Source organism: Aethalodelphis obliquidens, unplaced genomic scaffold (assembly GCF_003676395.1).
Source record: "Aethalodelphis obliquidens isolate GAN/ISIS:26980383/991018 unplaced genomic scaffold, ASM367639v1 scaffold2, whole genome shotgun sequence".
Classification (NCBI taxonomy): domain Eukaryota; kingdom Metazoa; phylum Chordata; class Mammalia; order Artiodactyla; family Delphinidae; genus Aethalodelphis; species Aethalodelphis obliquidens.
Genome location: NW_020837946.1, coordinates 34,271,719 through 34,295,340, shown reverse-complemented (window position 1 = coordinate 34,295,340; position 23,622 = coordinate 34,271,719). Strand labels below are relative to the sequence as shown.

The window sequence follows — 23,622 nt, the reverse complement described above, 5'->3', positions numbered from 1 at the left end:
CCCCAAAATGTTGCTCTTCCAGCTTCTCATCCAATGATCCCACCACCTCTCTGGTTGTGCAAGCCAGAAACCAGGAATCACTCTTGACACCTTCCTTTCCCTTGGCTCCCGTATCCAATCTATCATCAATTCTTGTCAATTTTGAATCCAACCACTCTTCTCTCTTTACCTTAGTCCAGATTACCATCAGGCGACTAACACCTTTCTAGCTGGTCTCTGTGCCTTGACTTCTGGCAATCCCCATCTTACCCTGCCCCATTCCACTCTCCATACCATTGTCAGAACAATTTTTTAAATGACTCCCCATTATTTCAGAATAAAGATTAAAACCCTTTCCTTGGCCTAAAAGTCATGTACAGTCTAGCCCTTTTCAGCCTCATTTGTGTCACGCTGGCTGCCTTTTGTTCTGGGGCCTCTTTACATGCTGTTCCTGCCTAGAATTCTCTTCCCTTCCCTGTCTGACTATCTCCTAGTCTTCCTAGGTCTCAGCTCAGTGGTCTCTTCTGATACCCATAACTAGGTCAAATCCACCTACTGTAATATGCTCTTTCAGAACCATGTCCCTTCTGATTACGGGACTCACCACAGTTTAAACTTTACGTGTGTGTGATTATTTGGCAAATGTCCATCTCCTCCATTAGACTTTAAGCTTTATGAGAAAAGAAATTAGGTTTTTGCTAACTTCTGTATCCTAATGCTTAATGAAATATCTCATTTAAAGTTAGTGCTCAATAAATATAGACTGGATTAATGATAGGGTAGAAGGAAGAGAGGGAGAAGGAAATACGATTATTTGACTCATTTCTAATGGCCCGTGACTCTGGACTAGAAGTCGTAAGTCTCCTGCTCTACTCTGAAGCAGAGTACTTTTACCTTCTCTCTGTCTACACAACTCAAATGGCACACTGCCTAAATGGATCCTTGTGACCCATCAGGCAACCTCGGTTTCATAATCAGGCATACTTGTCCTTAAGTAAATGAGATACACTAATCGTGGCACACAATGCTACAGCAGCAAAGTCTCACCTTCTTTGTTCTTATAAGCTTGTGGTCCCTAAATTCAGTTAATTGGGCCCGAAGTGTCAGATCACTATTGACGAGGAATGCCTCCCGACACTGCTGGTAAAAGTCTTGAAAAGAAAGTCCTGGAGAGTTCAAAAGATAATGTGAACGTAAGTCAGTATTTAAGACATGACCCCATATATGGATACCCATGCCGAAGAACACAGAAAAAAAGTGCTATTACCAAAGTATGTCAAAGCAGCCAGTAAGTGTTGAAGTAAGTATCTCTGGAAGAAGCAAAGCTAGGGAATACTTAGGTGTTATGTACTGTGGCTTACATTCTTAAAAGAGAACTGACTGGTTGAAAGCAGTCAACTGTGGCCAAGTATGACATAATCCCATGGACAGTTTTAAACAGCGTGAATAAAGGTGACTTTTTTTTAAAGAGGGAACTAGTAAGTCAAATGAGAGCTGAATGATTATTAAAATGTGTGTTTAAATTTAACACATTATTTCACTCAAGGGGAAGAAAATCTAAGATGCCCAGCATATGAAATATATGTAGTTGAAAGACACACATCCATAGGTGGCACAGGAAATTTTAAAATTAAGCTGGATTTGTCTTTCAATTTGTACTGGCAAACAGCCTGTTCAGCAGTGTATCTGTAGGGCTGCTTGAAAATTTTCGATATGGCAGACACGATATCACAGAGCAAACCATTTATTCACTGCTGTGAAAAACTGCAGTGCTATTATTAGATTCTAGAAAAAATAATTTATGGGATGAAACAAAAAGTCACACAATTTAATATCATAAATATTGGATACCATGGGGCTTCCCTGGTGGTGCAGTGGTTAAGAATCCGCCTGCCAATGCAGGGGACATGGGTTCGAGCCCTGGTCCGGGAAGATCCCACGTGCCATGGAGCAACTAAGCCCGTGTGCCACAACTACTGAGCTTGCACTCTAGAGCCCACGAGCCACAACTACCGAGCCCACGTGCCATAACTACTGAAGCCCGTGCGCCTAGAGCCCGTGCTCCCAACAAGAGAAGCCACCGCAATGAGAAGCCTGCACACCACATAGAAGAGTAGCCCCCGCTCGCCGCAACCAGAGAAAACCTGCGCGCAGCAACAAAGACCCAATGCAGCCAAAAATAAAATAAATAAATTTAAAAATATATAGTGGATACCAATGTAATAAGGGTTATCCTGGTTATCCAGCTGATACTTTATTAGTAGCCTGAAAATCCCCCTAGGGAAAAAAAAAACAAACAGAAATTCAAATCCACAATGTTAACATTCAAAGATAACAGCTAATAGTAAAATACACAAAGAGTGTGAAACACCTGGCCTGTCTGTATTACCTTCTGTTCCTTTCTCAAGGAACATCGTATCCTGGTCTACTTAAAAAGTAGAAGCTTTTTTATTTCCTTTTAAAGAAAATCTAGGAGTACAGCTGACCCTTGAACAGCACGGGTTTGAACTGCGTGGGTCTACTTATGCGTGGATATTTTTCAACAGTAAACACTACAGTACCACACAGCCCCCAGTGAGTTGAACCTGCGGATGCGGAGGGACTGCGGATATGGAGGGCTGACTGTAAGTTAGGCATGGATTGACCCCCACGTTGTTCAGGGTCAACTTGTGTTTTTTTAGACTACAGGTTGGTCCACTATAGAAAACTTGTAATATATAATAAAAACTAAAGAGGAAAATATTAACCCCATAACCTTAAAATAACAGCCACTAATATTTGATGTGGAGATCATACATGCATATGCTGCTTTCTCAAGTCTTTGTGGAACAAGGCAGTGTGAAAACATAAATTCATGCATTTACATATGGTACACACCATTTTATACCTCTCTTTTTCACTTATTGATTTTCCCATGTCTTTAAAAATTCTTCCTAAAGTTTTTAGTGTCTGCTCATCTATCGTACCACAAACTGACCATTTCCCTCCTGGTTTTGGATGTTCACATTACTTCCAATTTTAATTAATAAAAAATATTAATTTATTAAATTAAATACAATTATAAATAAATACTCTTTCATACTTTGGATTGTTTCTGTAAGAGTGTGTACCAAGTAGAATTATTGGGTTGGAAGCAGTGTTACACAAACCAAGTTCCCCAGAAGTCCCTGGATTTGGCAAAAATTTTAAACCTTTTGCATTTTCATTTTTATGACAGTCTAGAAGATAATTTCTATAAGCATATTTTGGATCATCTGAATGACCACTTTATAACTAAGTACTACCATTGACTACACTGCTGAATTTTGGTGAAGATTTTTTGATCAATCACATTCATACCAAGTAAAGACTAAATTATATTGGAGTGTACGGAATGAACCAAAAAAGCTTTGAAGACTAGCACACAGACATTTAGGTATGCCCAACTAAAAAATAATTGCATTAGAGCATTTACATTGCATGGATTCCCAAGTTTATATGTAATAACTTGCAATAGTCCATTAGGAGTAAGCATAATAGTAAAATTAAATGAACACTTTTTCTATTCCCAATTCCATCAAAAATTTTGATTAGATATTCATTTAATACATATTTCACTATTACTGCAATGATAACCTTCAAGTGTACAAAAACAGCTTTATACAGTAACAAAATTCACTGAAATTAGCATTTGAGGGTTAACATCACAAGGGAGTCTTGTGATGATAAAGTTGCGTATCTTGATTGTGGTAGTTACACAAGGCTACACGTGACAAAACTGCACAGACCTAAACACACACACATGCACAAATGGGTGCACATATCAATGGTGAAATCTGAATAAGCTCTCTGGATTATGCCAATGTCAGTCTCCTAGTTTTAACACTGCACTGTGGTATGAGTTACTGGCAGGGGGTTGGCTGGGAAAGGAATGCTCAGGACTTGCCTCTTACGTTTCTCTGTGGCCTCCTGTGAGGCTACTCAACGCCTTTTTTCAACAGGTTAATTATGCAATTTATTTTTTCCTGGCTTATGCTGTATACAACTTTCCTTAACCTTTATTAATTGCTTTTATTAATTCAGATATGCCTCTTGGTTAGGCTGCTGAAGGGCTTCACTGGAGACACTATACAAAGATGTTCAAGATTTAAGAGGATGAGCTTTGGAACCATGCAGATTTGGATCAAAATCTCCGTGCCCTTTACTATCTACCTTAGAGGAGCTGTGAGGATCAAATGAGCTATTTCACGTAAAGGGCCCTGTGTTTGAATCATAATGTTCAATATGTAATTAAAAATAACTATCAAATTTAAGTAAAATCCATCAAAATTCTGCTTTTTCCTCTATGATGAACATTGAGATGCTCTTACTCAGAAACATAAAAATCTATTAAAAACAAAAATGCTGGTACTCTTGCTTTATTATTATATTTATTATTATTATTTATTATTACTACTGAGTAGTCTGCCTAATGCATAATCCAGTACTGGCAACTATTATTACTACTATTTCTCTCAATCCTGCAAACTAAGTAAGGACTTTAGTATAGCCATTAAAACCTAGTATGGCATATCTTAAAATATATAGAGTTTTTTGAAAAAGAAACTATAGTTTTCATTCTTACCTCGCGTTAGGGGTAAGGCTTCGTAAGACATGAGTTAGGGAACTAAGTGGTAGTGATCCAGATTGTTTAACCAGAAGAGAATTCTCATAGGAGGTTTCTTCAGTATAATGACTATATGTAGTAGTTTCATACCAGAGCCAGTTATAAAGACTCTGCTTTGCATGATCCCACACTAGAGTACATGATCAAAGAAAACAAGAATTACTAATTATTTTCATACTGTCTTGTTACTAGATTCCACTCTAGGAAAGAACAGAAAGCATTAAATAAAAAGTGAATCCTGAAAATTTTCATTTTTGCTATTTCCCCATCCAAATCAGTACCTCACAATCTAATTTCACTGTCAATCAACATCTGAATCTTTATTTGTATATTAAATACAAGTTATTAGCACTACCAAGGCATTCTTTTAAAAATTTTAATAATTTAACATTTTATTTTATAGGATTATCACAAAGTCTGAATTAAATGCATAAAATAAATGTTGCAATTCCACAAAGAAGAGTAGAAAGAAACCAAAATAATAGTTGGGTCTCCTCTCCTTCATGAAACTTTAGCTGTAAAACACACCCTTTACTATCTAAATTTTTATTTCCAAGAATTATGTTCTAAATCAGATTAAGGACACCTATATTTTTGGCAACTATGTCTTTAAACACACAACAAAGGAAAAGCATACTTTAAAACAATAAAAATGCTGTGACAACATTAAGAAAATTAATTTTCAAAGACTGATATCTCAAGAAGGAAAAATAGTAATATTTAACTTACTGAGAGGAGCATTGAGGTGATCAATAGATGCTATAAGGTATATATTACGTAAAGATGACAACTGTCCAATAATCTGCTGGCTTTTGTCTCCTCTCAACATTTGGCTATCCAAATTGTGGATAAGAAGAAAGAGTTCTAAAGAAGATTCTAAAAGGAAAGAGAATGCAATTATTATTTTCAGTGAGTACTTGTGAAGCCCCCTACCACATGCAGGGACTGTATTAAAGAATATATCAAAGTAGCACAGGACAAAAGAACTATTGCTTAGGTGTATGCAATTTATTTGAGAAGCTATGTCAGTCATTCATAAAACAGGCAAGACATTATTATAGTCTTTAAAAAAAAAAGAAATTCATTGGAAATCAGTAGACACTGGAGCAGTTAGAGACTTAACCAGAATGGTTAACACTTGAATCAGACCATGAAGAAACCAGTTTTAATACGGCATAGGAAATAAGGCAAGATACATATCGGATTGGAGGTAAATCTGTGCATGTTGAATTGCAAGGTGGGATAAAGGAGGGAGTCGTCCCCTCCTCCAAAAAAAAGAGTTCTCATTAAGCATTAAGAGAGAATATAGAAAACCCTGGTTATCACAAAAGCCAAGAGACAAAAGAAGGGGAGAGGCTTAGGATATTGCCCAAGGCATGAGGAAGGTCAGAGAAGTAAAATATCATAAAAGTCAGTGAAGGAAGAATCTGGATGATGGAGATGTCAACACCATCAAATACTGGAGAGATCAACATAAACAAAGGGTGAGGCAAGGTCAGTGTTTTTAGCATGAAAAAAATTACAGGTGATCTTCAAGCATACAATTCAGGTAGCACAGAGGCAAGAAATTAAGAAGGAAACAAACAGTAGAAGGCAGGACATGTCTTCAAAAGCTCTCAAATCATATTGAAATACGGAAATAAAATAGAGTAAACGGGCAGTAGAATCAGGTAAATATTTTTCTTAAGATGGAAGAAGTTCTATACATGTTTAAAAGCCATTGCTAAGTCCCTCAGGAGCTGGTAAGAAATGGGACATTGGCATTTATGACAAAAGATGAGCCTTTTAAAGAGAATAAGTACATTTCTCTTCCACTGGGGATAGAGGGACAAGAGAGACAATATAGTGACAAAGATTCTGAGATGACACATTTTTGAAAGTCCAAGGTTCCTTAAATTCTAGAAGTCACCATAGTCAGTATTTAAATTATATGTAAACAAACATATAATTATTATATTACATATGTAATATACAATTATAATTTATATAATTCATAATTATATAACATCTATATTATAACTATGTAAAACATTTATATGATTTATACAATTATAAATTATTTAATATAAATTATATTTAGATAATACAGATTATATAATATATAAATATTTATTATAACACAGATTATATATAATAGAGTAACTACATATAAATATATATAAAAAATGATTCAGGCACCTATTTTAGTGAGCGTACAAACAATATCAAAATCATCCATTAAATCATTAAGCATAACCAATTACTCCATTTAATTGTTAAGCAATGACTAAATGACAATTGTTAGACCCTAAATAATTTTATTTTTAATTTTCTGAAATGCTCATATAACAAGAACATTCACACCAAAAGAACAACAAATGTTTTGTCCCCCATTTCTCAGATTTTAGTATACGAAATTATTCAAATGCATTGATGCTTACTCAGGATAAAGATAAGAATGCTTTATAAACATATTAAACAATATAAAACTATCGGACATAGAGGTACCAATTAACTGGAAACACTTTACACTGGCCAAACAAAACTTGAAAATTATCCTGAAATAAAAGGTTTTGGGGGGGAAAAAAAGAGGCTTTGGCTAATTAAATTCAAGGTAGCAGGAGTAATTCTTTCCTGTTAGGTAAGTTAGAGTTCACAGAAAAAGTTCACAGAAAAAGATTTTAAAGAAATCAAAATCTAAATCAGCATTGAGAGAAGTGTCATTATTAAAACAATCCTCAATTTATGTATACTAGTACACAAATAAGTACGCTTAGCTTCACCCTAAAACTACAGAGCATCTCCTTCACGTTACCTTCTTTAAATTTGTTTATTATCCAGTCTAGCTGATCCAGCACACTGCGGAAAGTACCCATATGATTAAGGACTTCTTCTGTTATAGAGTTCAGGATCTATGTCATAAAAGTGCAAGAGGTACATCAGTTATAACTTATTCTGTCATGTAGGATAAATACAACTAGCAAACCAATCTTTTTTTTTTTTTTTTTTTTGGTACGTGGGCCTCTCACTGTTGTGGCCTCTCCTGTTGCGGAGCACAGGCACCGGATGCGCAGGCTCAGCGGCCATGGCTCAAGCTGCTCCACATGTGGGACCTTCGCGGACCGGGGCACGAACCCGTGTCCCCTGCATCGGCAGGCGGACTTCCAACCACTGCGCCACCAGGGAAGCCCCAATCTTTTTAATAAATTAAAAATAAATTTGGATTTCCCACTAAGTCTGAAAAATCACTTCAAAAATTCTACTGGTACTTAAGTACCTCTAATTCATTTCTTTGCATAAGTTATCGCTAAAAGGAAACGGAAGAATAGCAAAGGTGTAAATATAACATAAGCAGGTAGTAAAAACAAAACAAAACCAAAAACTAACAATATGAAAAATATTAGAAAACTATAGATTTATCAAATGAAAGAGGACCCAAACATTAAAGACACTTTTAAAAAGGAATATTACATTGGTTAATATCCAGAACTCAAAAGGTTTAAATTAACTTTCAAATGATGAAGAGATATGAGCATCTGGAGTAAAAATGATCAAAGAACTATAAACCATTCTTATATTTTTATTATTTTTAGAGCACTAAAGTGACATAAAAGCATAATAAAATTGAAGTCCCCCATAATCCTATTCTTGAGAGAAGTACTGTTGGTATTCAATGTAGTAAACAAAGCTAACATTTCCCTAAGATTTAATACATTATCAGTTACCAAATAGGAAATTCAAGGATGGGGATTCAAAGCTAGAACCCTCTGAGTCCAAACACATGATCTTAAGCACTGTGCAATCCTACTAGTGTGAAAACTATTGCAATAAAAACAAAAACTGAATGCTCCAGAATATGAAATAGCATCCTCATTAACACGGGGATATGGATTGGCAGGGGATATGATGTTGTTCCTTTTAACATTTTTAAAACTTACTGATTTCACACTGATTCCAGGAAAGAAGCCATTGATGACAACATGAATGCAATCTTGCAGCATGGTGGTTCGAAATCTTTCCAGTAAATCTCTCTTAGAACCCAAACCATAAAGCACAATGTTGAACCCCAGGCTGTAAGAAAAACAGCACTCATGAAATTAAAGTTCAGTACTTCTCTTTTTTTTTTTTTTTTTTGTGGTACGCGGGCCTCTCACTGTTGTGGCCTCTCCCGTTGCGAAGCACAGGCTCCGGACGCGCAGACTCATAGGCCATGCGTGGCTCACGGTCCCAGCCGCTCCGCGGCATGTGGGATCCTCCCGGACTGGGGCACGAACCCGCGTTCCCTGCATCAGCAGGCAGACTCTCAACCACTGCACCACCAGGGAAGCCCAAGTTCAGTACGTCTTATTGCCAATTTTATAATCAACCAGTTTCCTTAATTTAAGCTTATAAAGAATACAAGAAGAAACGGCATGGCTAAATAACTATTGACTCCCAACTTATATAAAGCAAAAGCACAATTTTATTATCTGTACACCAAGCTTGCAGTTCCAACTTTCTCTCAAACTCCTACTACCTTTCAAGTAATAAGAGGCAAGGGAGAACATGGCACTAGGTACAAGACACTAAAAAGTCTTATAGGCTGAAGCAGAGTTTTAACTGATAGATTAAACTGGAAAAGTAATCAGGGGCCAGGTCACAAAAGTGTTGTTAAATCAACTAAGACATTAATTGGATTTTATTCCAAGGAACATAAGCATTTAAAAGTAAAGAGTCAGGTGTTAAGTGAAAGGTTTTAATAGGAAAGTAACATGATCTTTTTAGAAGATTACATTGACTGAGTGGGGGAATGGATAGGAAGGAGGGTAAAACCACCAAAGACTATGGACTTCAATTAGGTGTCACGGAGACAAATGTGTCAAGAGCTTTACAGGTCAAATTGGTTGGATTTGGAGAGTGATTAGACATGGAAGGTTAAGTGAAAGGGACTATTAAGAATAGCTCGGTTTTTTGGCATAGACTGCATGAATGGGGTGCATCCACTATGCGAGGTAGCTGGGGCAGGTGGGATTGAGGGATTTAAGATAAGTTAAATTTTATGTATATTGAATTATTTACAGGACTTCCACATGGACACTTCCAATATACATTCACATTTGCTGCTGAGGAGTGAGATCTGGCTGGGCTAGAGATATAGTTACAGCAGTTATTCACATACAAAAAGCAACTGAAGCCAAGAGAGTAAATGAGACAACCCAGAACACCAAGCACTAGGGGTCAGGCTAAAGTTCAACTCCATGATTTTTTAACGGAGGTCAATCAGAAACAGTATTTACGTGATGCTCTGTAGCAATGCAGGATAGCCTGGAAATAGAAAAGAAAAGAGATAACCCCCAAAGGCAGAGATTAGCAAAATAGAAGCAGCAGAAAAAAGAAGCAAGGGAGTTCAGAGAGCTAGCAATTCTACTAAAGTAGCTGACTATGAGGTCTAGGCTGGGAAGCAAAGCAAATCAAGTTATCAAAGCTGACATATGGGAAGAAAGAAGAATTGGTGGACTGCGGTATGGGATCAGAGTGAAGATCTGCCTTATAAATTCAAAATGAACAGGTCCATAAATAGTTATTGAGAGAAGGTAAGGTCCTAACAGGGAAGATAATCATTTTCTTACTAGCATACTCCTTTGATTTATTATTGGCAAAGAAAACCAGGATCAATTGGGGGAAATTGTGGCAACTTTTATGTTCTTACTGCACCATTCACATTTTAGCATACACTTCAAGCACTTCTTTATATTAAGGTCCTTTTAAATACAAATATAAAAGTAACTATAGAAAAACATTACTACGTTTTAATCTTTATCATTCTTCTAGGTGTTTTAATGGAAATTTAAATTTAACCTGAGGTATTTGAAAAATGATAAAGTTAAAAAAATATTCTAAGAAACAATTTTAAAATGGTAAAATAATGTTTAGAGAACAGATCTCATGAAATTCTGAAGGTCTACAGTACATGTAAACAGAATGAGATTGAAAGAAAAATATATATTCTTTCATTTTAGAAACTCTGAATTAAAATCTAACTGATATATTTATCAATCTTAACAAATTATATTTTCAAATATTTTTATAAGTAATAACTCTAAGAAAGGCTATTTTACACAATAGCTTTCAAGTCTGATTAAACTTAGAAAAGACAGGGCTTCCCTGGTGGTGCAGTGGTTGAGAGTCCGCCTGCCGATGCAGGGGACACGGGTTCGTGCCCCGGTCCGCAAAGATCCCACATGCCACGGAGCGGCTGGGCCCGTGAGCCATGGCCGCTGAGCCTGCGCGTCCGGAGCCTGTGCCCCGCAATGGGAGAGGCCACAACGGTGAGAGGCCCGCGTACTGCAAAAAAAAAAAAAAAAAAACACTTAGAAAAGACAAATTTCTTGAAAATTGGAATTTCTGAGAAGAGTCACATAATAATATGACATTTCTACATTTGGGTCATAAAATTGGGAAAACACCTGTTTTTTCAAATTTTTACATATAAATAAAAATACATATCAAGTTCATTGCAAAAAGAAAATTAAATGTCAAACTGCTTTGATTTTAACATAGACATGTAAATATATATTATTCTTTATTTTACAAAGGTTTACAATGATAATAGTACTTACTGTAACTGCAACATCCATTTATGAAATAACTGTTCATATTGTTGATTTAGTTGTTTAAGTTCAGCAGAAAAGGAAGGAGAAACCTTGCTCAGTAAGTTATGCAAAGTTTGCTTTAAAAAAAAAAAAGGAAGAGGGAGGGAAGAGAATCACTCTCAATCCACATTACATCACATCAATCCATACTAAAAATATTTCCTTAGAGGTAGAGGTTAGAAGAGGCCATCAGTGGAAATATTACTTTAATCAGGTTTGGTAATGAGTGCATCTACTGAGAATACACATAATATTTCAATATTTCTTTCTTAAAATGTTTTATACATTCTTTAAGTACAAATATGTAAAACAGTAAAGAATTTGCTACATTTTCTCTAGAACCATTTACATGACTATAAATTCCAAATATCAATGTAAGTCTTTAATTTCTAAAAATATTGTTACCATAAGGAGACAATTAAACCTGCCTCCCAGCTTTGACAACAAATCCAGACACTCTTTTAAAAACCTATGGATTTGAAAAAATGTAAAAGCTTAAGGTAACAGTTCAATATTAATTCTCAGAAAACAGTCAAGTTTCTTTATAATTTACCATTATCATTAGTAAAATTCACTGCTCCTCTTTAAAAGCTGTTTCTAACAAATCCTTTATCTTTGGTAAGTACGGCAAAGTTCTTAAAACAATAATGTAAAAATAAACTGAGGAAGATACATTGCTCTGTACCCAAAACTTGAAAATTCATGCTAGTGACTCAAACACAGCTCACTTCTTGAAATGAAAACTCTAGTAAAAAGCTGTATATGCATTTCTACCCTGGCACTACTGTGTTTTCATGATTTTAGCCTTTAAGTAAAATATTTTTTAATACTGAAGACTAGAGCAGCAACCAAGATTCCAGGCACTCTAGCCTATACAGTTTTTATTCATCCATATACTTAAAGAGAAATAGGACAAATTCTAAGTAAAACTGTAAAGTAGTAGATTTCAAAAATTTCTCTCTCCATCTGATGTTTTTTTCCCTAACGTCTAGAGCCCTGAAAAGCAGATAAAGCACTAGTGTCATTTTCAGTAGTTATTTATACTGTATTATCAGAGCATACTCACACTTAGTGTGAACTCTGAAATGTTATGTCACCTATTCACCTTCATTTCAAACATTAGTATTTGTGCAGAATTACATTACTAGCCCCAATACTTGCCCCTCCTCCTATCTGTACCCTTTGCCATGTGACTTTGCAATCCCTCCCACTAAACGGGTGGAATCTAGTCCCCATCCCCTGTTCTGTGACTTTGTTTTCAGCCACGTGATTTACTGTGGCCACTAGAATGAGGCAGAAGTGACACTGAGACCGTTTGAGCCCAGGCTTTAAGAGGTCTTTTGTTTTTCTACTTCTTCTGTCTCTGACATTTTTATAAGAAGAACATGCCTCTGCTAGCTTTCCAGGGAGGTCCAACAAGGAAGACAGACACGTGGAGCAAATCCTAGATCAGCCAACTCCCAGGTGACCCGCAGACATGAGAAATAAATGCTCACTGACACATGTTACTATGACCATATCTGTCAGCTATGTCCACAATTAATGAAAGACCTTCCTTTCTTCACTATCAGTAACAGGTGTTTCTTTCATCCTCCAACAGGTCTGTCTGTCTCTAGGTCCTATGAAGTCCTACTTTGACCCTAGATCCACTTCTCCTTCCCCCATGTTGCTTATATAAAAATACATGTGGGGCTTCCCTGGTGGCACAGTGGTTGACAGTCCGCCTGCCAATGCAGGGGACACGGGTTTGTGCCCCAGTCCGGGAGGACCCCACATACCGTGGAGCAGCTGGGCCCGTGAGCCATGGCCACTGAGCCTGCGCGTCTGGAGCCTGTGCTCTGCAACGGGAGAGGCCACAGCAGTGAGAGGCCCGTGTACCGCAAAAAAAAAAAGAAAGAAAAAAGAAATACATGCACTAAGGAAGAAGCAAGAGGAACTACAATCCTGCAGCCTGTGGAACAAAAACCACATTCACAGAAAGACAGACAAGATGAAAAGGCAGAGGGCTATGCACCAGATGAAGGAACAAGATAAAACCCCAGAAAAACAACTAAATGAAGAGGAGATAGGCAATTGTCCAGAAAAAGAATTCAGAATAATGATAGTGAAGATAATCCAGGACCTCGGAAAAAGAATGGAGGCAAAGATCGAGAAGATGCAAGAAATGTTTAACAAAGATCTAGAAGAATTAAAGAACGAACAAACAGAGATGAACAATACAATGACTGAAATGAAAAATACACTAGAAGGAATCAATAGCAGAATAACTGAGGCAGAAGAACGGATAAGTGACCTGGAAGACAGAATGGTGGAATTCACTGCTGCGGAACAGAATAAAGAAAAAGAATGAAAAGAAATGAAGACAGCCTAAGAGACCTCTGGGACAACATAAAATACAACAACATTCGCATTATAGGGGTCCCAGAAGGAGAAGAGAGAGAAGAGAGAAAGGATCCGAGAAAATATCTGAAGAGATTATACTCGAAAACTTCCCTAACATGGGAAAGGAAAGAGCCACCCAAGTCCAGGAAGTGCAGAGTCCCATAGAGGATAAACCCAAGGAGAAACACGCTGAGACACACGGTAATCAAACTGGCAAAAATTAAAGACAAAGAAAAATTATTGAAAGCAGCAAGGGAAAAATGACAAATAATATACAAGGAAAATCCCATAAGGTTAACAGCTGATCTCTCAGCAGAAACTCTACAAGCCAGAAGGGAGTGGCATGATATACTTAATGTGATGAAAGGGAAGAACCTACAACCAACATTACTCTACCCAGCAAAGATCTCATTCAGATTCAACAGAGAAATCAAAAGCTTTACAGACAAGCAAAAGCTAAGAGAATTCAGCACCACCAAACCAGCTCTACAACAAATGCTAAAGGAACTTCTCTAAGTGGGAAACACAAGAGAAGAAAAGGACCTATAAAAACAAACCCAAAATGGTAATAGGAACATACACATCGATAATTATCTTAAACGTGAATGGATTAAATGCTCCAACCAAAAGACACAGGCTTGCTGAATGGATACAAAAACAAGACCCATATATATACTGTCTACAAGAAACCCACTTCAGACCTACGGACACATTCAGACTGAAAGTGAGTGGATGGAAAAAGATATTCCATGCAAATGGAAATCAAAAGAAAGCTGGAGTAGCAATTCTCATATCAGACAAAATAGACTTTAAAATAAAAACTGTTACAAGAGATAAGGAAGGACACTACCTAATGATCAAAGAATCAATCCAAAAAGAAGATATAACAATTATAAATGTTTATGCACCCAACACAGGAGAACCTCAATACATAAGGCAAATGCTAACAACCATGAAAGGAGAAATTGACAGTAACACAATAATAGTAGGGGACTTTAACACCCCACTTACACCAATGGACAGATCATCCAAACAGAAAATAAATAAGGAAACACAAGCTTTAAATGACACAATAGACCAGGTAAATTTAATTGATATTTATAGAACATTCCACTTAAAAGTAGCAGAATACACTTTCTTCTCAAGTGCACACGGAACATTCTCTAGGACAGATCATATCTTGGGTCACAAATCAAGCCTCAGTAAATTTAAGAAAATTGAAATCATAGCAAGCATCTTTTCTGACAACAACATTATGAGATTAGAAATCAATTACGGGGAAAAAAACATAAAAAACACAAATACATGGAGGCTAAATAATAATTACTAAATAACCAAGAGATCACTGAAGAAATCAAAGAGGAAATCAAAAAGTACCTAGAGACAGGGCTTCCCTGGTGGCACAGTGGTTAAGAATCTGCCTGCCTACACAGGGGACATGGGTTCGAGCCCTGGTCGGGGAAGATCCCCACATGCCGCGGAGCAACTAAGCCCGTGAGCCACAACTACTGAAGCCTGCATGCCTGGAGTCCGTACTCTGCAACAAGAGAAGCCACCACAATGAGAAGCCCACACACTACAACAAAGAGTAGTCCCCGCTCGCCACAACTAGAGAAAGCCCACGCACAGCAACGAAGATCCAATGCAGCCAAAAACAAATAAATAAATTTATTAAAAAAAAAAAAAAAGAAGTACCTAGAGACAAATGACAATGAAAACACGAAGATCCAAAACCTATGGGATGCAGCAAGAGCAGTTCTAAGAGGGAAGTTTATAGCTATACAAGCCTACCTCAAGAAACAAGAAAAATCTCAAATAAACAATCTAACCTTACACCTAAAGGAACTAGAGAAAGAAGAACAAACAAAACCCAAAGTTAGCAGAAGGAAAGAAATTATAAAGATCAGAGCAGAAATAAATGAAACAGAAACAAAGAAAGCAATAGCAAACATCAATAAAACTAAAAGCTGGTTCTTTGAGAAGATAAACAAAATTGATAAACCATTAGCCAGACTTATCAAGAAAAAGAGGGAGAGGACTCAAATCAGTAAAATTAGAAATGAAAAAGGAAAGTTACAACAGACACCGCAGAAATACAAAGCATCCTAAGAGACTACTACAAGCAACTCTATGCCAATAAAATGGACAATCTGGAAGAAATGGACAAATTCTTAGAAAGGTATAACCTTCCAAGACTGAACCAGGAAGAAATAGAAAATATGAACAGACCAATCACAAGTAATGAAATTAAAACTGTGATTAAAAATCTTCCAACAAACAAAAGTCCAGGACCAGATGGCTTCACAGGTGAATTCTATCAAACATTTAGAGAAGAGCTAACACCTATCCTTCTCAAACTCCTCCAAAAAACTGCAGAGGAAGGAACACTCCCAAACTCATTCTACCAGGCCACCATCACCCTGATACCAAAACCAGACAAAGATACTACAAAAAAAGAAAATTACAGACCAATATCACTGATGAATATAGATGCAAAAATCCTGAACAAAATACTAGCAAATAGAATCCAACAACACATTAAAAGGATCATACACCATGATCAAGTGGGATTTATCCCAGGGATGCAAGGATTCTTCAGTATACGCAAATCAATCAATGTGACACACCATATTAACAAACTGAAGAACAAAAACCATATGATCATCTCAATATATGGGCATTTAGGTTGATGCAGCAAAAGCTTTTGACAAAATGTAACAAAATTCAACACCCATTTATGATAAAAACTCTCCAGAAAGTGGGCAGACAGGGAACCTACCTCAACATAATAAATGTCATATATGACAAACCCACAGCAAAAATCATTCTCAATGGTGGAAAACTTAAAGCATTTCCTCTAAGATCAGGAACAAGACAAGGATGTCCACTCTCGCCACTATTATTCAACAGAGTTTTGGAAGTCTGAGCCATGGCAATCAGAGAAGAAAAAAGAAAAGGAATACAAATTGGAAAAGAAGAAGTAAAACTGTCACTGTTTGCAGATGACATGATACTATACACAGAGAAACCTAAAGATGCCACCAGAAAACTACTAGAGCTGATCAATGAATCTGGTAAAGTTGCAGGAAACTAAATTAATGCACAGAAATCTCTTGCACTCCTATACACTAATGATGAAAAATCTGAAAGAGAAAATAAGGAAACACTCCCATTTACCATTGCAACAAAAAGAATAAATACCTAGGAATAAACCTACCTAGGGAGACAAAAGACCTGTATGCAGAAAACTATAAGACACTGTTGAAAGAAATTAAAGATGATACCAACAGATGGAGAGATATATCATGTTCTTGGATTGGAAGAATCAATACTGTGAAAATGACTATACTACCCAAAGCAATCTAGATTCAATGCAATCCCTATCAAATTACCAATGGCATTTTTCACAGAACTAGAGCAAAAAATCTTAAAATTTGTATGGAGACACAAAAGACCCTGAATAGCCAAAGCAGTCTTGAGGGAATAAAACGGAGCTGGAGGAATCAGACTCCCTCACTTCAGACTATATTACAAAGCTACAGTAATCAAGACAATATGGTACTGGCACAAAAACAGAAATATAGATCAATGGAACAGGACAGAAAGCCCAGAGTTAAACCCACGCACCTATGGTTAACTCATCTATGACAAAGGAGGCAAGGATATACAGTGGAGAAAAGACAGTCTCTTCAATAACTGGTGCTGGGAAAACTGGACAGCTATGTGTAAAAGAATGAAATTAGAACACTCCCTAACACCATACACAAAAGTAAACTCAAAATGGATTAAAGACCTAAATGTAAGACCGGACACTCTAAAACTCTTAGAGGAAGGCTTCCCTGGCAGTGCAGTGGTTGAGAGTCTGCCTGCCAATGCAGGGGACACAGGTTTGTGCCCCAATCGGGAAGATTCCACATGCTGTGGAGTGGCTAGGCCTGTGAGCCATGGTTGCTGAGCCTGCGCATCCGGAGCCTGTGCTCCTCAACAGGAGAGGCCACAACAGTGAGAGGCCTGCGTACCGCAAAAAAAAAAAAAAAAAAAAAAACCTCTTAGAGGAAAACATAGGAAGAACACTCTTTGACATAAATCACAGCAAGATCTTTTTTGATCCATCTCCTAGAATAATGGAAATAAAAACAAAAATAAACAAATGGGACCTAATGAAACTTAAAAGTTTTTTCAAAGCAAAGGAAAGTACAAACAAGATGAAAAGACAACCCTCAGAATGGGAGAAAATATTTGCAATCAAATCAACAGACGAAGGATTAATCTCCAAAATATATAAACAGCTCATGCAGCTCAATATTAAAAAAACAAACAACCCAATCCAAAAATGGGCAGAAGACCTAAACAGACATTTCTCCAAAGAGAACATACAGATGGCCAAGAAGCACATGAAAATATGCTCAACATCACTAATTATAAGAGAAACGTAAATCAAAACTACAATGAGGTATCACCTCACACCAGTTAGAATGGTCATCATCAGAATATCTACACACAACAAATGCTGGAGAGGGTGTGGAGAAAAGGGAACCCTCTTGCACTGCTGGTGGGAATGTAAATTGATACATCCACTATGGAGAACAGTATTCAGGTTCCTTAAAAAACTAAAAGTAGAATTACCATGTGACCCAGCAATCTTGACTAATGGGCATATACCCAGAGAAAACCATAATTCAAAAAGACACATGCACCCCAATATTCACTGCAGCACTATTTACAATAGCCAGGTCATGGAAGCAACCTAAATGCCCATCAACAGACAAATGGATAAAGAAGATGTGGTACATATATACAATGGAATATTACTCAGCCATAAAAAGGAACCAAATTGGGTCATTTGTAGAGATGTGGATGAATCTACAGACTGTCATACAGAATGAAGTAAGTCAGAAAGAGAAAAGTAAATATCATATATTAACACATATATGTGGAACCTAGAAAAATGGTGCAGATGAATCGGTTTGCAGTGCAGAAATAGAGACACAGATGTAGAGAACAAACATATGGACACCAAGGGGTGAAAGTGGTGGGATGAACTGGGAGATTGGGATTGACATGTATACACTGATGTGTATAAAACTGATGACTAAAAAGAACCTGCTGTATAGAAAAAAAAAAAAATACATGCACTAAGCAGATGTTAGTGCCATCTCTTCCTTGAACAGCTTGGTTTCTTGACACATGTTTTCAGCTAGTCTCTGATCTGAGTTGCAATACCTATGAGACAGGTGGAAAGAAACAAACAAAACAGAAAAAACCAAAAACCCCCAACCACACAGCACCACGTCATCCAAGCCATAGAGGTTTACTCTATGGTAAACCTCTCTTCTCTCTTTTCTATAGCTTGAAAACTCTGTCAAAAGCCCTGTATACCTTAGGAAATTGCACTGAATTCCTATTTCAGAAAATAATAAAATCTTGATTCTCTCTGAGTCAATAACAATCTCTTCTTGACTTAAATTATCAAGCCCACTTTCTTTTTTTTTTTTTTGGCTGCATGGCTTGTGGGATATTAGTTCCCTGACCAGGGACTGAACCCATGCCCCTGCAGTGGAAGTGCAGAGTCCTAACCAAGGATCGCCAGGGAAGTCCCTCAAGCCCACTTGCTAATGAAAGATTTTCTTATTCAGATGGTTCTTTGTCCTCTCTTAGTGAGGTATCTGTCAAAGCCCTGAGTCTAACTGTATGCTACTTTTTTATAAAACGAAACACTGCAACCAGAGTATACAGCAACCTTGTTACCTTACTGCAATGGGCAGGCTTTCCATAATAGCAAGAAGCAGAATATCCTCTGCTTTTTGCAAGGTTTTCAACTGAGAGTCAGGTCAGTCTTTGTTTTATGACCAGTGTGAGGTTCAATGAATATGTGGGTTAAATTGGTAACAGAAATTAATGGTACATGCATATCAAAGAAACTAAGACCCTGCACAGGGAACTATATTCAAAGTCCTGTGATACATATATACAATGGAATATTATCAAGCCATAAAAAGGAACGAAACTGAGTTATTTGTCGTGAGGTGGATGGACCTAGAGACTGTCATACAGAGTGAAGTAAGTCAGAAAGAGAAAAACAAATACCGTATGCTAACACATATATATGGAATCTAAAAAAAAAGAAAAGAAAAAAACAAGAAAATGGTCAGAAGAACCTAGGGGCAAGACGGCAATAAAGATGCAGACCTACTAGAGAATGGACTTGAGGATACGGGGAGGGGAAGGGTAAGCTGGGACAAAATGAGAGTGGCATGGACATATATACACTGCCAAACATAAAATAGATAGCTAGTGGGAAGCAGCCGCATAGCACAGGGAGATCAGCTCACTGCTTTGTGACCGCCTGGAGGGGTGGGATAGGGAGGGTGGGAGGGAGGGAGATGCAAGAGGGAAGAGATATGGGAACATATGTATATGTATAACTGATTCACTTTGTTATAAAGCAGAACTGACACACCATTGTAAAGCAATTATACTCTAATAAAGATGTTAAAAAAAGAAAATCCTGTGATAAACCATAATGGAAAAGAATATGAAAAAAATATATATACAGGTATAACTGAATCACTTTGCTGTACAGTAGAAATACAACATTGTAAATCAACTATACTTCAATAAATTGAAAAAAGAAACTATGACCCTGATGATTATTATAGATCCTGAAGAAACGATAAATAAGAGAAAAATACGTAATTATACATGTATAATTAGAGTACGTCAAACAATTCTAATCCAGTGAACCAGTTACCATTTACAAAATAAAATATGCAATAGTGATGTCACACTAATTTGTGTTTCATTTGATCAGGACAGTATTCTGCTGTATGCACTTATTCTTCAGATTTGCTGCTTATGTACTATGTTTTTCAGCTCACAATAAGAACAATTTACAAGTAACACTCCTTGCAACATACCTGATCCAGTTTAGCCCTCTTTAGTTTCTGCAGTGTTCTATCAGAGGTTAAAACTTTTGAACTGCTGTGGGCTTCAAAATATTCTTCTACTAAGTCACTCTGAAAGTGGACAAAGCAAAGTGAGTTCTTAGTTTCAGATATTTGTTTTATATGAGGACTAGACAGTAATATTAGCATAAACAGGATATGTGAAATTCTTTACTTGGCAGTCAGTATTTTCTTTTTGAAGCAACAACACAGACTAAGGACCAAGCAAATTTAATTCCAGTAATAAAACTGAGTAACTCTTAGGGTCATAAAAGTTGAAGAAAATGACTAGATTGAAGTAGTCGGCCCAAAAACGATTCCTAAATTCCAACATATAATTCCCGTTTAGACTGGGGAAAAAAAAAGGGTTTTTACAATCAGGACCTTTGTTTTGCCTCACACACTCCTAGCAAATCCTTTAATTAGTACAGTTGAAGGACTGTGGAAATGAGAAAGACATCAACAGCAAGGTAAAAAAAGACTTGCCTACTATTCCAGTAAAATGACTCACCACGTGTTCTACTGATTTGGGGCAGGACTGAGCTCCGTGGTGGTAAGGAAGGAATGGAAAGTCATTCAAGCAGGAGGCTTCCTAGACTGCTCTGAGTCTTTACAGAGCACGCTGGGATAATTAGCCTTTTCTCAGGCCATAATATGTGCAGTGTTCTCCAAACGACCCAACATGGGTCCATAGTCACATCATTTAATACTTACGCTGTTACATCAGCAACGTTACAAAAATGAAACTATATAAAAAGGTATATACTGAGAAGTCTTGCCTCCAATTATCCGATTAAAATTTATTTAAAAGCTCTTTTATTCAACTGAATTGTCACGTTTAGCATATACTATGGTACTGATACATGAATATGGATACAGAGAGGCCAGGATACGAAGTCCAGAAATAGACACAAATATATGTGGGAATTTATGTGAAAGGCTGAGAAAATGTAGAAAAGTGAAGAAAAAAAATTATGTTCATCCTCCCATTTGGATCTCTTAGGTAGCTTATCTTTGAGATATTACTGATTTTTCTTTAAAGTCTCTCTTCACTTACTGTTTTATCTCTTTTCATTTTCTTAGAAGGCGTTTCTTTGCAAACAGGAGCCGAAACTACTCTATTCTGAGCTTGAATCTGTTCGCTCAATATGACTTCATTAGTGTTCTCTTCACATTCCTGTGCAACCCCTTCATCGTCCTCCGAGTTGGAAGCAGAATATTCACTTTCACTGTCAGAATGAAACCTTGGAACTGTGTGGGGAGGAAGCAATTGGGAAAATTGGACAGTTTGACAAAAGAGGCATTCTGGGGTATTAGGAAGAGTGTGGGCTTTGAAGTAAGAGATTGTGCCTTCTGGTTTTGTCATTACTTGCTGATGATTTCACCAGAACTAGTTATGTCAGTTTTCTGAGCACCAGTTTCCTCACTTATCAAATGAGGCTACCAGTGCCTAATTTAATAAAGCATTGTGAAGATTACATTGAAATGCATGTAAAGCAACTAACAATGCCTAACACAAACGAAATGTGGCAGAAATTGTCAGTCATACCTAATACCATTCTCTTTCCTTCTTCCTTGCTAATAGAATTCATTGTAAAATGCGGCAATGTGCTCCACCCTAAGGGATAAATAATCAGTAATTTAATTGTCTTTTCCTTTGCCAGATACATGCTCTCTCAGCCTCCTTTGCAACTAGAGTTGGCCATGTAAACCTTTAACCAATGAAACTTGAGGGGAAATTTGCTGGAAGCTTCTGGGGAAGATTTTCCTCACTTATGGAAGGAAAGCCCCTTACTTATACCCATAGCTTAAAGCTATGGAAGCCATTTTGCAATATAAAATATCAAAACTAAAGATGAAAAATGCCAGCGGCAAAGCGAAAAGATAAGAAGAACCTGTATCCTTCATGACACTGCTGAGTCACTACATCAACCGTGAACTGTGTATCCCTAGACTTCTAATGATGTGAGATACTTCAGTGTCCATGGCTTAAGCCATTGTTATAGAATTTTCCATTGCTGCCTACTGAAAATGCCATCCTAACTGATAGAGCACTCAATAAATGACAGCTACTACTTTAAGTACTACTAATACATACTCACAATCCATCCCATAGTAGATATAAGAATTATATTTTTAAACAAACCATGGCCACCCCCACCACTCTCCAGAAATAATAAAGCTAGTTTTATAATCATAAAGGATAAAACTTACACTCAACAAAATAAGTATAAAACTACCATAAAAGGTTAACTTCCAAAATATGAATGAAATAATTTTAAGCAAATCACTCTTTATTTTGAAGAGCATATTTCAGAATATCCAGAGTCAGCAAATAACAAATATAGATACTGAAAAAGAAAAAAAAAAAAAAAAAAAGGCTTGATTTTGTGGGCATACATAGCTTAGCAGATTCAGATTTGCACTGATTGCTGCCCATGGTAGATGCAAGGGTTAGAAGTGGTAGGAGGTACCAGACAATGTCTTTACCCTATTTACATGAATACATCACACATGTTGATATATTTGTTTGGTGGTGATTGAGAAGGAGAAGGAAGTTCACCTTTTCTCTAAAAAGAATTCTTCTGTGGGGTAAGGAGGAAACTTAAGATGTGGGATGTATTTGACATAAAATAATAATAATCAATTGCATATATCATCTTTTATTGCTTCAGATATCCAATAATTTAGTGTTATAATTTTTATGTTGATTAAAAATGTATTATCAACTCTATACCTTGAAAGAAGAAGGGCTACAGGGCATAGATTTAACAATGTTAGCTAATATTATTGTCAAGGGGTCAATCCCAAGAAAGGAGTTGACATCTTTCAGAAATATAAAGGTCAAAAAGTCATTTGCCCCAAAATTAAATATTTAAACCCCAAACCAGAGAGCTCCCTGGCAGTCCAGTGTTTAGGACTCAGCGCTTTCGCTGCCGTGGCCCGGGTTCAACCCCGGGCTGGGGAACTAAGATCCCACAGGCCACATGCTGTGGCCAAAATGACCCCCCCCAAAACATAAAAAAAAAACCAAACCATTTTTAATTTCCCCAAAGGCGGG

The 23,622-nt window shown here is 36.9% G+C and overlaps 1 protein-coding gene across 4 annotated transcripts in view; it reads right to left on the bottom strand.

Moving 5' to 3' along the window:
• ORC2 (origin recognition complex subunit 2) overlaps positions 1-23,622 on the bottom strand; it is a 54,531-nt gene that overhangs the window by 7,112 nt on the left and 23,797 nt on the right. For all 4 annotated transcript variants that reach the window (XM_027124530.1, XM_027124503.1, XM_027124509.1 and 1 more), the window contains 9 exons: positions 21,619-21,812; positions 20,535-20,633; positions 11,203-11,312; positions 8,542-8,674; positions 7,419-7,515; positions 5,354-5,500; positions 4,583-4,754; positions 2,195-2,256; positions 1,027-1,145 (listed from right to left, as the gene is read on the bottom strand). In XM_027124530.1, coding sequence (XP_026980331.1) covers positions 1,027-1,145; positions 2,195-2,256; positions 4,583-4,754; positions 5,354-5,500; positions 7,419-7,515; positions 8,542-8,674; positions 11,203-11,312; positions 20,535-20,633; positions 21,619-21,812 — 1,133 coding nt within the window. The remainder of the gene's footprint in view (positions 1-1,026; positions 1,146-2,194; positions 2,257-4,582; positions 4,755-5,353; positions 5,501-7,418; positions 7,516-8,541; positions 8,675-11,202; positions 11,313-20,534; positions 20,634-21,618; positions 21,813-23,622) is intronic.